This window comes from Biomphalaria glabrata, chromosome 8 (genome assembly GCF_947242115.1).
Source record: "Biomphalaria glabrata chromosome 8, xgBioGlab47.1, whole genome shotgun sequence".
In the NCBI taxonomy this organism is placed as follows: Eukaryota; Metazoa; Mollusca; class Gastropoda; family Planorbidae; genus Biomphalaria; species Biomphalaria glabrata.
The window spans coordinates 25,219,715-25,233,372 of record NC_074718.1 but is presented as its reverse complement, the minus strand read 5'-3'; the positions used below and the strand labels follow the sequence as shown (position 1 = coordinate 25,233,372).

Here is a 13,658-nt window from a genome sequence, read left to right as displayed (position 1 = left end):
CAGGAAGGGCTCATTAGACTTGGCTTGCAGCCCACCTAGCAGAAGGAAAACTGAATTCAAGCTGTGCTGCCTTGCAGCTATACCCGAACATGGAAAAGGTTTCGTGGGTCAACCCTGTTAAAAATATGGAGCCGGCGACCTTTAGGCAGTTTGAAGCACACAACGCTACACCCTGTCAGAGCCTACGACGCCGCTGATCCCAAACTATATGTATGTCGTTTGGAAAGAATTACAAAAGAAGCTTTTAATTTTATAACTCATGCCACAGATGTGACCTTGAACTGTGTTGTTGCTTAAAGAAATTCTTTTAATAATATCAGATGTAGATTTGTGTAAAACAGTTATTTAAAACTACAATCACTGTTTTAACTATAGTGTTTTCTGTATTTTGCTATATGTAAAGAGATTTTGTGAGACGCTCACAAACTATTATCTTCTCTATATGATGTCGAAGAGAAATTTTGTGGGTCTATTCTGATCTGATCAGACTACGAACGTTTTTCAAATCTTTATCTATTTTGTCAGTGTGCAGGCATTGTCTCAAATGATCCTCCAGCATAATTGATTTCATATCGGTATAAAAAGGCACTTAGGCAACCGCTAGTATGACAAGGAAGGAATAAATACCAATTTTAAATAATCAACGCTGTACAGTCTACATTCTTTTTGTTAAACATTGGTTGCATGTAGACAAAATGAATTTATTTAAATAAGTATTTAAATAAAATATAATTTTTCGTTTGAATAGCAGGATGAAAAAATTACATTAATTTGATGTTAAAATTGAAGTCACGACCTGTTTAAATGAAATCTATTATCGTAGACCCCCGTGGACATCTCATAGACCCCCAATTTATGGTTTCGTAGACCCCTTGGAAGTCTTCGTAGACCCCTGGTGGTCTATATAGACCACTTTGGGAATCACTGGTCTTATACATGCCTAACGGCTGTCTGTGTCGGCTCTTATTGAAGTTGTTAGTGAACGGATGCTGCGAGGTGGGGGGAGGGGCTTGCCAGGGCATGTGACCTTTGACTACTGGGGTGGTAATTTGCATACGGGCGAAATGACTCTGGACCAGAAAAATGTTTTATTGGACATTCCGATGGTCTAGAGTCTAGAACAGTGATTCCCAAAGTGGTCTATATAGACCCCCAGGGGTCTACGAAGACTTCCAAGGGGTCTACGAAAGTGAAAAAGTAAATTGGGGGTCTATGACTTTAATGTTCACACCCCATTAATGTAACTATTTCAAACACTAATAAATGATTTGTACCTTAATTATAAATATTTATGCCTTTATTATAAATATTTATACCTTTATTCAAAAGTAAAATAGTTGTATTTAATGTCAATACTAATCTAAATAGTTAATTTTGTCTTCATGTAACTAATGTTTAACAAAAAAGAAATCTTGATTTTACAGCGTTGATTATTTATTTCCTTGTCAAATAAGCGGTTGTCCAAGAGCCTTTTTATGACCATATGAAACCATATACACTGAAGCGTTATTTGAGACGATGCCACACTGATAAAAAGATAAAAGTGAAAAAAAAAAATTCGAACACTCAAAGATAAAGTTCAGAATAGACCAATAAAATCTTTCTTCAACATCATATAGGCCTAGAAAAGATGGTGGTTTGTGAGCGTCTTAGAAGATCTCTTTACCTAAAGCCAAATACGGAAAAAACATTATAGATATAACATTGATTTTACCAGGCCTTGAAGTAGTTTTAAAAACTGCTTTACACAAACCTTCATCAGATGTTATGAAACGAATTTCTTTTAGTAACACTAAAGTTCAAGGGCACATCGGTGGGATGGGCATTAAAGCTGCAAACTGCCTAATGGTCTTCAGTTCCATATTTTTCCCCAGGGCTGACCCAGGAAAGCTTTCCCATGTTTGGGTGTATAGCTGCAAAGTAGCAGAGGTTTGAATTCTATTTTCTTTCGGCTATGTGGGCTGTAAGCCAAGGCTAATGAGTCCCTCCTGCCAGAAGCTTACTGGTTTAGGCGCCAGTAACTCACCTTTGCCCCCTTCTTCTGTTAGTGAAAACAGTTTCGCAGGCCCAATATTTGAGGCAAAGGTGAAAGATAAAAAAAAACACGAGAAACTCTTTGTGAAAACTTTTATGAAACAATATCTGTAAAAACATTTCCAATGTGTATGGTGATTCCAGCAATACATATTAATTGTTATTTTAATTGGTTTAAATTTGAATTATATCTGTAAAAAAGATCTCTCTAACTTATGATGTAGCTTTACATTATTTTTCAACTCTTTGACTCACTGCAGTTAGAAATTAGTTTTAAAAATTAGTTTATGAATGTGCAAAAACGCAATATAAGTTAAGCAGGGGGTCTACCGAAAACCAGAAAACATGGCAAGGGGTCTACGAGAGAAAAAAGTTTGGGAACCACTGGTCTAGAGGTTAAGTTCGCTTAGCCCGTTATCGCTAGGCGGTGGTGTCGTTTCCAGAGTCACTGGTTCGAGCCTCGGTCGGCGCAGTCCCTTATTTTCGTAGCATTTAGGTGGCTTAATAATTTAGTACGATTGAACTGCAAGGGTTGCTACTCCTATTCGACTTTGGGAGTTAAATTAGATTTTTTTTTATTTTGCCATTTTACTTTTGTATTGATAAATAAAACATTGTTAGTAATAACAAAACTTGTAGGAGGATGAAGATCTATTTATCTTCTCTTTTAAAGGACTCTCTGTAGCTTATAAAACAAGAAGATAATTGCCCTGGTAATCTTGCGTTATTTTAACAAATTATTTTCATTTGAATAGATAGCAAAAGGAATATTTAAAATAGCTTCGCACCACCTATTTTTTATTTTTTACACTTCTACCAAGGAAATATTTGTTAATGTTTTTTTTTGTTCTCGCTACGCTTCAATACCATTTGTTCAGAGAATATGTAGGTCAGTTTGAAGAGGTCATTTTACTACAAAAAGGTCAGAAGGATGTTTATTAAAGTCGTTGGGTGAACATTGTTTAAAAGAGAAAAACACCTATTGTATTTTTAAGTCACACACACACACACGCACACACACACAAAGAATGTGTGGTTTGACGAGGTGGGCGGAAAAAAAAAGGGGGGGGGGAGGCTCAGTTACATTTGTTCATGTAATTCTCTCCCTTACCCCTTCTACGTTGGTTTTTTTTAACCTCAGTTTAATTTTTTTTTAAAATTAGGCTACAACTCTTCTTAAGTTTACAACATTGCTATGAAATCATCAAAGCAGCGGCGTCTCTAGAGGTGCTGTCCTCACCTATGGAAAATATCAGGATCGGGGGGACATCAAAGAAGTACCATGTCAGAAAGAACCAATGTTTTTTTTTTCATACAATCGGCTTACCCCATTTTACAATGACCAATGAATAAGTGCAGTGAATTGGTTCTTTATGCAATGTGTAAACCAACGACAGATTTTATCGTCAAGTTTCTTTTATTTCTTACTCAAAAGTAAAGTAGCAATTATACATAAAACACTGAAGCATAATCTTCAAATACAAAAACAAAATTTAATAAAACACTCTGAAAGACACAAAGATAAAGGCACATTCCTCGTCCTATATGCTAGGACAAATTTGTACAAATACTCCTTCTTCCCTAGTGCTATTAGAGCATGGAATGGGTTGCCTGAGTCAGCCAGGAAAACCAGTGACTTGGCAGAATTTAAGTCATTGGTTAATATGCATGACTGAATGCATGACACGTAGGACGTAATCATCTTCTTTTTTGAAGTAACGTCTGTATTATATAAGATAAGATAAGATAATTAGGTGATGAAAAGGTGACACCACTTGATAATCGCACCGGGTAACACCGACTCTAGAGACGCCTCTGGATCGAAGCAAAGAAAAAAACAACAATATGTAACATAAGAATTTAAGAGAACAGCATGGGGAGATGGGAGCACGTTGGTACCTCCATTTGTAGTATTTGTACCCGCCTTTACAGTTGACAAGACTTATGTCATTTAGTGTTATAGTTTTCCTTGTGCTCCCCTACCCTTCTTGGCGAAAAGTGAGTTGTAATTTTTGTATTTTCTCGTGAATGACTTCCCGTGTTCACCAAGGTCAGATAGTTCAACATTATAAAAGCCGAGTACAAGACTTCCGTAACTAGAGTGTTGTCTGGAGACCGAAAATTGTTCGATTTGGATTAACTACTGGATCTGTGCCGTCAGTGAAGTCATCAAAATGTTTTCATTCTTTGGACTTGTGGAGTCTGACTACATAGTCGAAGTGAAAACTGGCGACACCATCGGCGCTGGAACGAACGCCAACGTTTCGATTATACTCTACGATGACAAAGGAGAGTCCAGCTCTGCGATACGACTGGATCAAATCATGACCAACAACTTTGAGAGGGGGTCCAAGGATGTTTTTCAGATCTCCAAGTCCTACACTGGAAGCCTGAAGAAAGAGGGTCGCATTAAGAGAATCGAGTTCTGGAGGGACGACCACTGTTCCAGCAGCGATTGGTACGTGGAGAGAATAGTTGTACAGAACAAGGCCACCAAGAGTCTCTTCGTGTTCCCTGTGTACCGCTGGGTCAACGCCAACTACCGTTACAAGATTAAGCATTTGGACACGGCGCTGCCACAACATGAGGACGAAGATTTGAAAGAACCAAGAAAACAGTACATCGCTGATAAAAGAAAGTATTACATTTTGGATCAGAAGTTTCCCAAAGAGTATCCTGATGGACCAGTACAGGTAAGACACACCTTTTTTTTTTACAAAGTATTTAATACTTCAAATATATTCAGTATGTCATTCAATAGTGAATTGTGCAACCGTCGAAGATTGCGCTATGTCGGTTTGGGCAAATTTTAACATCAACTGAACTTTAATTTCGCTCATTAAAAGTTTTTAAATCTGTGCTTCGTGTTTAGGTCAAGACTTTGCCAGCGGATGAGATGTTTTCCTTCAATGACAAAGTAAGTGCTCAGTTTATACATGACTTGGGAATACTTTGCTAGTTGTTTTTTTTTCGAAGAGGTTTGAAATTGTGAATAATTTACAACCTAAACATTTCTATTTTGTAGTTCTGCTTGTCAACATTGATTCTCGGGTTGAAAGTCTCAAGTAAAATCATCAATTACGCTCACGGTGATTGGAAAAGTATTGGCGACATTGCGTCCATCTATTCACCTCCAGCATTCCCAAAGCCTGACGTAAGTTTACCTTTTTATCTTCAAAAAATCTTGTACAAATTTAATTTAGCTTATAAACCCTAGACAGTTTCAGACCACTTAAGCCTAGTAAAGGTTTTCATTATAAAGGCATGTTCCAAGTTAGCCTACAAATCGTAGCAATAGACCTTAGTTTTGATTCTTCCTATTGTGACCTTGTTAAGACTTCGTGCAGTGTTCAGCACGTCTACAAAGATACTTGTACAACTTCACAATCTGAAACCAGTGCATTCAAGTTTATTTCAATATCTGTATAAAAAGCGTGTTGATGTATGAAAATGTGATGATAATCGCATTTACTTGTTCCATTTCAGAAAGCGTCTTTGTGGACAGACGATCTAAATTTTGGCAGGCAGAGAGTTGCTAGTGTCAATCATTCGGTCATTGCATTGGCTACATCTATACCCGAGAAGTAAGTTTTTGTAACGATTGGAACTTGCATATATAGTCTAGCGCTTGTCAATTTTTGTTCTGTATCGTGTCAATTTTTCAACTCAGATTTCCCGTCACCGATGCACTTCTGGCTCCTCTTTTGGGAGGACTAACATTACAGCAAGCTTTGGATAAGAAAAGATTGTTTATTTGTGATTTCCAGATTCTGGAAGGCCTACCTACACTAAAAGATCGTGTGGTGAGAACCTTTTTTGTAAAACTTAATATCTACATTTTTACAATGAAGTCAGCGTTCTACTTAAATTTGCAACCAATAAACACCCACGTGACTTTTCTTCCACAGCTTTGTGCTCCCATTGGTCTGTTTTTTGTTGACATGGCTGAACAGCTCAGACCCATAGCAATACAACTGTTTCAAAAACCTGGAGCCGAAAATCCAGTAAGGCTTTTGTTCAACTCTTAAAAGTATTATCTATAGGCTAACGATATTTTGGATGTTAATGTTGCATTATATGCTAGTTGGTTAGAAATTAGTTCTAGGGTCTCGGATATTAAGTTACTTTACCTATTGTATAAAGAACACTATGCTAATCATCTTACTATTAATTTTCAAAAAGCCTTAACTTGTTCTGTCTGATACAAATTGTATTTCTTCTTTTTTTCCATTCTCGAATCGAAATGAAAGTTTGCACAATTATCTATTGCCCCTAACAAAACAATCAGTCGAAAAATTAACCAATTATCAACTAGTCGTAATTATTTTGGAAATGTAGGGAAAAAAACAAGTTAAGGGGAGATAAGCCTTGTGTAGAGAGTTAGACAAGAATTGCCTTGTGTAGAGAGTTAGACAAGAATTGCCTTGTGTAGAGAGACAAGAATTGAATTTTAGCTACAGTAAAATAAAATCAATGATGTAAAGAGATTATATCAAAGACTATGTATATTAATTATAAAATAAACCTTGCATCCATTTTTCTACACAAAAAAATAGGGACTACATTCACTTAACGTAATATGACCCATGCATGCAAGGAAAAAAGCCTAAAGTACTTATAAATATTATTGTTTATTCTGAATCATTTTAGATCTTTACTCCACGCTCACCTAGTCTGACTTGGACAATGGTCAAGATGTGGTTTAACAACGCCGACAGTGCCTACCATCAAGCCTTAACTCATCTTGGTAGGTTGTCAGTTTGAATTCGACTAGGGCTTCATTGTACGGTCGTGTGTGTAGAGCCAAAAGTATTTTAAAACTGTTAATACTTCCTGATATTCCATAGTGTGCTAATATTTATTTTTTTTTTGCTAAATAACTCCAAGGTTTCACCCATTTGCTCATGGAGTCATTCTGCTTGGCAACTCAGCGTAATCTGTCACATTCGCATCCAGTCTATAAAATCCTGGCACCACACTTTCTAAATCTGATAGCTATCAACAGGTAAAAAAAATTGCCTTATTAGGTCTGTAGCAACTAGGAAATGTAAATCACAAAGAATATTAGCTTGTTCTAAACTTTCTTTTTGTAATTCAGTCTTGCAGTGTCTGAGCTGATCAGTGAAGGCGGATGGGTGGACAAGGCAATGAACTATGGCAATCAGGGAATGTATGCTCTGGTAGCAAAAGCGTAAGTCCAAAAAAAAAAAAAGCTTTAATGCAAAAATTAACGTTTCTATTCTAGAAATGTAGTTCATCGGTTGTACTAAGCACTCAAACATTTTCCAATACAGATACAAACATTGGAGGCTAGATGTGGATGGAACCTTACCTGAGGATCTGAAGAGAAGAGGGGTAAGTTAATCACTTATCGACACTTTAAGATCAAACCTTTATTCTTTAACCTTAAGTCTAAGACTTGTAGCGTTTTTGTTTTCCTTTTTAGCTGGATGATCTAAACGTCTTACCTGGATACCACTACAGAAATGACGCCATCCTGCTCTACAATGCCATCGACAAATACGTGCGGGACTACCTCGCTATATATTATAGTACGTATTTGCCTACGCCTTAATACTTTTTAAAACAAATCTTGTTAACAGTATCTAATAAGCCATAGTCCTGAAACGTAATTACTAAATTTTCCAGGTACGCCTGAACTTGTTATTGGTGACTTTGAGCTTCAAAACTGGGCTCAGGAATTGGTCAAAGAGAGAAACTTCGCTGAAGGTGGCATGGGAATCATGGTACACATATAGTCACCTGTTAATGTATTAGATCATTACAGAAAGTCATACAATGTTTGCTTATCGATTAATTTCCTTCCCAAATTTCAGGGAATTCCCGGCAATGGAGCGCTCAGTACTGTTGAACAAGTGCAACAGATAGTGACAAGTACCATCTTCATCTGTAGTGTCGGTCATGCCGCCACCAACTTCCCACAATATGACGAGTACGGCTTCCCGCCAAACTATCCAGCCACACTTGTTGAACAGCCACCGAAAGATGCTGTAAGTTGTTGTACAATAACCTACAAAAAACCTAACACATAGATTTAGCCGTTTAAAATCATTTCTGCAATTACCACCAAACGCCTAAACGACTGAAATTCAATATTTTAAAATTCAAGCTCCAGGTATTTGAGCTCGCGTTCTTAAATGAACGGAAAACTATAGCAAGACTTTTTAATGGAATATCTGGTGTACAGACTATAGGATGTGCTATTTTATAAAAGGTCTTTTGTTCATTGCAACTCCCATTTGTAGCACAGCATGGAAGTGTTAGAGATGCGCTTTGACAGTGGCGTATTTTTAAAGACAAAATAGCCGTAATGAGCAAAGGAACATGTCCACATTTGCTACTCTTTAGCTTTGTCAAATCTTTCAATTGGACTTCTTTGTCATTGCTTATTTTTCAAACCTTATTCTTTAGGTTTGATTGTATGTTTGTAAAATGTTTTACATGTTTTGGATGTTCCTTCAGAGTTGAAGATAGTTTACTTCCTAGTCCAAACCTCCCGCAGGACGACGGGGGATGGGAGCGGGCAGGATTTGAACCCTCGACCATCGATAAATCCGAACGACAGTCCAGCGCGCAAACCGCACGACCAGGCAGCCATGTCGTCACATTTCTACATCGCTTTTTTTTTTTACTTTATTTTACTAAGGATGTTAACCGGAACGTAAGAGCCGATTATTTTTTTTTTACAAAGCTTATACTTGTGTATATTTCTCCCACTTCCATTCTCGGATGAGATGAAAACAAATGAATAAAAAAAATACTATTTTAACTATTGGTATGTATAGAAAAGGAAATCTTGCAGTATTGAGATGGAAGTAAAATATGCAGTTCTTTCCCTTGTCAGTTCCTTCCCATGTATAAGCTTTTTAAGCAATTTTTATATTGCATGTTATAGTCAGATTACACAACATCGTGTTGTAGACTTTCTGGTTTAAAGTGTTAACTCGATATCGAGCACGTTATTATATCGCGCACGTTATTCTATACGTTATTCTATCGCGCACGTTATTCTATCGCGCACGTTATTCTATCGCGCACGTTATTCTATCGCGCACGTTATTCTATCGCGCGCGTTATTCTATCGCGTTATTCTATCGCTCACGTTATTCTATCGCACGATGTTATGCATGTTATTCTGGCTTGTCTCCCTTAGCCTATGTACTCCTTGAGTAACCGTTTCCCTTCCCACAGAAAGAAGTGATGACTGAGAAACAAGTCCTAGCATGTCTGCCCAACAAAGAGATGACGCTGGAGATCATGACAATGACCAAAGTCTTGAGCACCAAAGGAACTAAAAGCCTTGGAGACTTTGAAGTGCAGCACATTGTGGAGCCTCAGGCACAGGCTGTTGTGGACAGGTAAACGTTTCACAATATTAAATGCAAACCTTCAACTTAAATCCAAAATTTGAAACCTGGTAAATGGTGCAATGTGTAATAACTTGTGTAGATCTAGAAGTGATTTTCAAAACTGATTTGACTTTAATTCTAAATTTGTATGCATTTGTTTCAAAAGTGGATCAGTGAAGCATAGGGTGACATCGGACTATGTTTTGGGCCAACTTCCTTTCAATTGGGTTTTACTTCCCTTAGTTGGGGCTACGTCCATTCTGCTGACTTTGTTCTCTTGATCCCCTCCCTAGTTTGTTCTCTTTAGTCTTTACTCCTCCCCCTTTGTGTTGGAGTCCGAGCCATTGCAATATTTGTTCTTAGTGTTGAATGGCCACCCAAAGCATTTAACGAAAAATACTGAGTTATTTTTAGGTTTTAAATCTTTATATTCGTTTCACTTTTCAGATTTAAACAAGACATTGCTGAAATTAGCAAAATCATCAAAGAAAGAAACGAATCAAGATTCCCAAAGTACAAATATCTGGATCCTGAATATATTCCAAATAGCATTAGTATTTAAGAAACCTAGATAAACCTAGATTATTGCATGTCTCGAATTCTCAGTATTTGTATACATTGTATTGTATACCTTTAAGTTATTTTTTGATTTATCACATTACAATTTTAATCTAATGTTAACATTTGTTAGAAATAAAGCTGCATTATCATGCAAAGAACAGTAATTGTTGGTTAGTCTTTTTTTAAAGATTCCAAGATCTTAAAATTAAGGTGACATGTTAGCAATCTAAGACTATATAAATTTGAGACTAGCCCAATATTTACAGGCTTACATTTTGTGAACACTAGCTCTTAAACATTAAATACAGAATAAAACTCCTTACATTGATTGAAATTGCGTCAATTATTTTAAAGCAAATCATCTGGTAGGTTTCAGTAAACTTTATAAATTTTCTTCCCTAAATAAGACTGTGCTTAGAATAGAACACGACACGGTTCTGACCTCCATAGTTCATCAAAACTTGTCCACATTTTTGATAACGTCTTCATGCAAATCTGCGATACCGGTATTTTCATTTTTAAAACTTTAGTCATTTCACAACAGCAAATATAATTACATAGTACTTTTCTTTTTAGTACATTTGTTTAAATCGACAGTGTTTCAAGGTTGGGTTTCTCATGACCTAGTTTAAAAAAAAAAAACAGTAAATACTGGTACTTCTTAATGGGGGACCGAATTTTAATTTTAAAATTTTTTTTTACAACTAAATTTGTGTTCACACAAGAAAACAATGTTCAGTGCCGTATTTAAAATTTAAAAGGCCCTAAGCTATTTGAGATTTAGCACTGACATGTATTATCTAGATGCATATCTCTTTGGGGCCCTAAGCTTTAGTGTTGACCAAGTAATTGCGGCATTGAAATGTTAAATGAAATCGTATGCGCGGACTTAAAACAGCGTCAGACTACACATGGTACGTTGACATTAAGGGCGATACCAAACAAATTAACGTATCTCAACAATACAAGATAACTCGTCGTTGGAGCATACAGCCCTCATGCACAAGCCAGGAATGGAAAGTTAAAGGGGGAAAAGTGACAGTGGTTAAAGAATTACATTAGAATGTATCTCGCTTCATCAGGCCTGACTACCAGGTCTGCTATTGAAATTAAAACATTAAATGTTTCTTGGCTACCTATCAGTGGCGTAACTAGGGGGGGGGGGGATGGGGGGGGAGAATTTTAAAATCCCCCCGGGCCCCCACCTAGGGGGGCCCCCAAATGGGTGTCCGAAATTTATTTGTAAATACATAAATTAATATATTTGATTGACAAATAGTGTCAACGGGTGTCTTTTTTAAATCAACATTAATGGATTAAATTTATCACAAAGACTAAACCTAGATATTTTAAAAATATTTTTGCCGCAGAGATCAGTTTTTATATATGATGGTGGACTCCTGTTTCAAACTTTGTATCCACGAATAAAACTGCATGATATACAGCGAATTCCAGGTATCTAGTTACGTTTACTAATAATAGATCTAAATTGCTAGTATTATATGGCTGCACTAATTAACCTTGAAGCAAAATTTACAGAATCGAGTATAACTAAAAGTTATTCTTAACAATGCTAAAAGTGTCCATTTTTCGGGTTTGGCGTCTATAATTTCAGAATGAAACTTCACACTCGAGTTATTACCCCTTTATTCATCTTCCCTCAATCCAATGGAAACTCTCTCTTTTTATTTACATGTAATGATCTAGTCCTTTTGCTTTCGCACAAAACATAAACAAAAAATAATGACGTAACATCATATAATATTAATACATCCTTCCTATTGAAGTTATTATCACACCCTTCCTTTTAAAGTTCTTAATAGTGATATCTACTAGCAGGGCCGGCCCTAGCATTTGCGGGGCCCTATGCGAAACGGATCGCGCGGGGCCTAGTCTGGGTAGGGATGAGCATAATGTCAAAATTATTTTTTTTTAATTAGAAAATAGGCCTACTTTCGTCTTTGCAATGAATTTTTATCAAATGAAAGCTCGCAATGCCACTTTTTATTTATTGGCACCCCAAAACGTCAATTTCGTCTATTCTTCAGGAGATTTGAATAAATTCAAAAAAAGTTCAGGACTTTATCGTATATTTTGCCTTTTCATGAGATTTCATGGAGGCCCTGAAAAATCAGGTGGTCGCGAAAACCCTGTTATTTTATATACGTTATAATTTTTTAATTTAATAATGTACACTTGGAATTAGCGCGGGGCCTATGAAAGCGCGGCGCCCACTGCGACCGGCACTGTCTACTAGGAACTATAACAATTCGTCCACTTCTGGTTGTCTTGACTGAACAAGTTCTCTAGACGTTGGTCTATAACTGTCTGTTTCATTTGTTGCAACAGTTTGCAGTTCATTGTCTTCATCGGTATCATAGTACCCAGAGATGTCTTCATCGAAACTCTTATTGAAAAAGCGTTGATTTCTTCTGTATGTTTTTCCATTGTTTGTCTTTATGATGTAAGATCTGGGTGCTGAATGTTTTTTTATGACAACTGCTTTCTGCCATGTTTGACCTAGACGAACTCTCCAACAGAATAATCTTTAGGTAGTCTTGCTTTTGCATCGTATTTCACTTAGCTTTTCATCTGTCGTTCGTTGAGTAATGTCTCTACATTTTCAGCTATCAATGGTTTAAATAGTTTGTGATCAGTTGGAATGATTCCCTGAGTCTTCTACTCGTCAGCAGTTGTGATAGTGAATACGGCAGTCCACTTATCGGAGTATTTCTATACTCGAGCATAACGAGATATGGATCTTTCCCACTTTTGTATACCCTGAATCCTTTTGCTTTCGCACAAAACATAAACAACCAACAATGACGTAATGCCATATAATATTAGCACAGAATCTTCTTCATGCAGTGGAAAATTAAGAATTTTTTGCCTATCTGGAATTCTGGTCAAAGCTCCTGTGCCCAATTAATATAGTTCGGAAGAAACTACAAAAGTCTGGACTGCATATACGGGAATCTGCTAAAGAAATTAGTACCCTTTCATGCTTTCTGCAAAATGATGAGAAACTGACAAAAACCCAATCCATCGAAAAAGCAAAAGAAGGTAGTGAATACTATGGATTCCCTGTAATCAAAACAACCATATGAAAGAAAAGACTTGATGGGAAGTTGAGTTCTAATGTAGGACTGTCAATACAACTGCATTTCAAACGTGTTGTGACAGAAGTGCTGGACAGATTTCATATGGAGATGAAGGGCAGATTCCAAAGGCTGGAAAGAAAATGGATACCTTTGGGTTTCTTCTTGAACCAAGACACCTGTTAGAAGACACGCTTGTGACAAACTGTGCTTTTTTTCCTGTTTGTATGATGAAATAAATGGAAAATCGCTTTTTCAATGATGTCATTGATGCACGAGCATTTTCATCAACAAACAGTAATACAATCACCAATAGACATATTGAGGAAACAGGCTTCATATGGGAATTACGTGAGCTCAGACTTTGCAACCTCCTCCGAATACTGCTAACTCAGGCCACTTCCATTACGACATTAAGTCATATGAGAGATCATTCTCAAAGCTCAAGCTCATCAAAAAGTATCTCAGGAGCACAATGACGCAAGAAAGGCTTATCATGGTTTTAATGTCAGTCAAGTCACAAATACTAGAAAGTATCGATGTAGTTGATGTTATAGATGTCTTTGCTGCACAGAATGCACGACGTGAAGCGATA

The 13,658-nt window shown here is 36.8% G+C and overlaps 1 protein-coding gene across 1 annotated transcript; it reads left to right on the top strand.

Moving 5' to 3' along the window:
* Positions 1-4,121: 4,121 nt before the first annotated feature.
* On the top strand, positions 4,122-10,125 carry LOC106071096 (allene oxide synthase-lipoxygenase protein-like). The gene is made up of 15 exons (XM_013231133.2): positions 4,122-4,727; positions 4,907-4,951; positions 5,060-5,188; positions 5,521-5,618; positions 5,705-5,837; positions 5,943-6,038; positions 6,685-6,781; positions 6,922-7,039; positions 7,133-7,225; positions 7,329-7,389; positions 7,481-7,586; positions 7,684-7,781; positions 7,872-8,045; positions 9,247-9,413; positions 9,852-10,125. The coding sequence occupies exons 1-15, from the start codon at positions 4,209-4,211 to the stop codon at positions 9,964-9,966; spliced, it is 2,049 nt and encodes a 682-aa protein (XP_013086587.2). The 5' UTR covers positions 4,122-4,208; the 3' UTR covers positions 9,967-10,125.
* The last annotated feature ends 3,533 nt before the right edge of the window (positions 10,126-13,658 follow it).

Excerpts from the sequence above, each read along its gene's own strand:
- LOC106071096 (XM_013231133.2), top strand. The coding sequence starts at position 4,209 with ATGTTTTCATTCTTTGGACTTGTGGAGTCTGACTACATAGTCGAAGTG. Across the intron at positions 5,189-5,520 it reads CAGCATTCCCAAAGCCTGAC|AAAGCGTCTTTGTGGACAGA; the intron begins GTAAGTTTACCT and ends GTTCCATTTCAG. Across the intron at positions 5,838-5,942 it reads CTACACTAAAAGATCGTGTG|CTTTGTGCTCCCATTGGTCT; the intron begins GTGAGAACCTTT and ends TTTCTTCCACAG.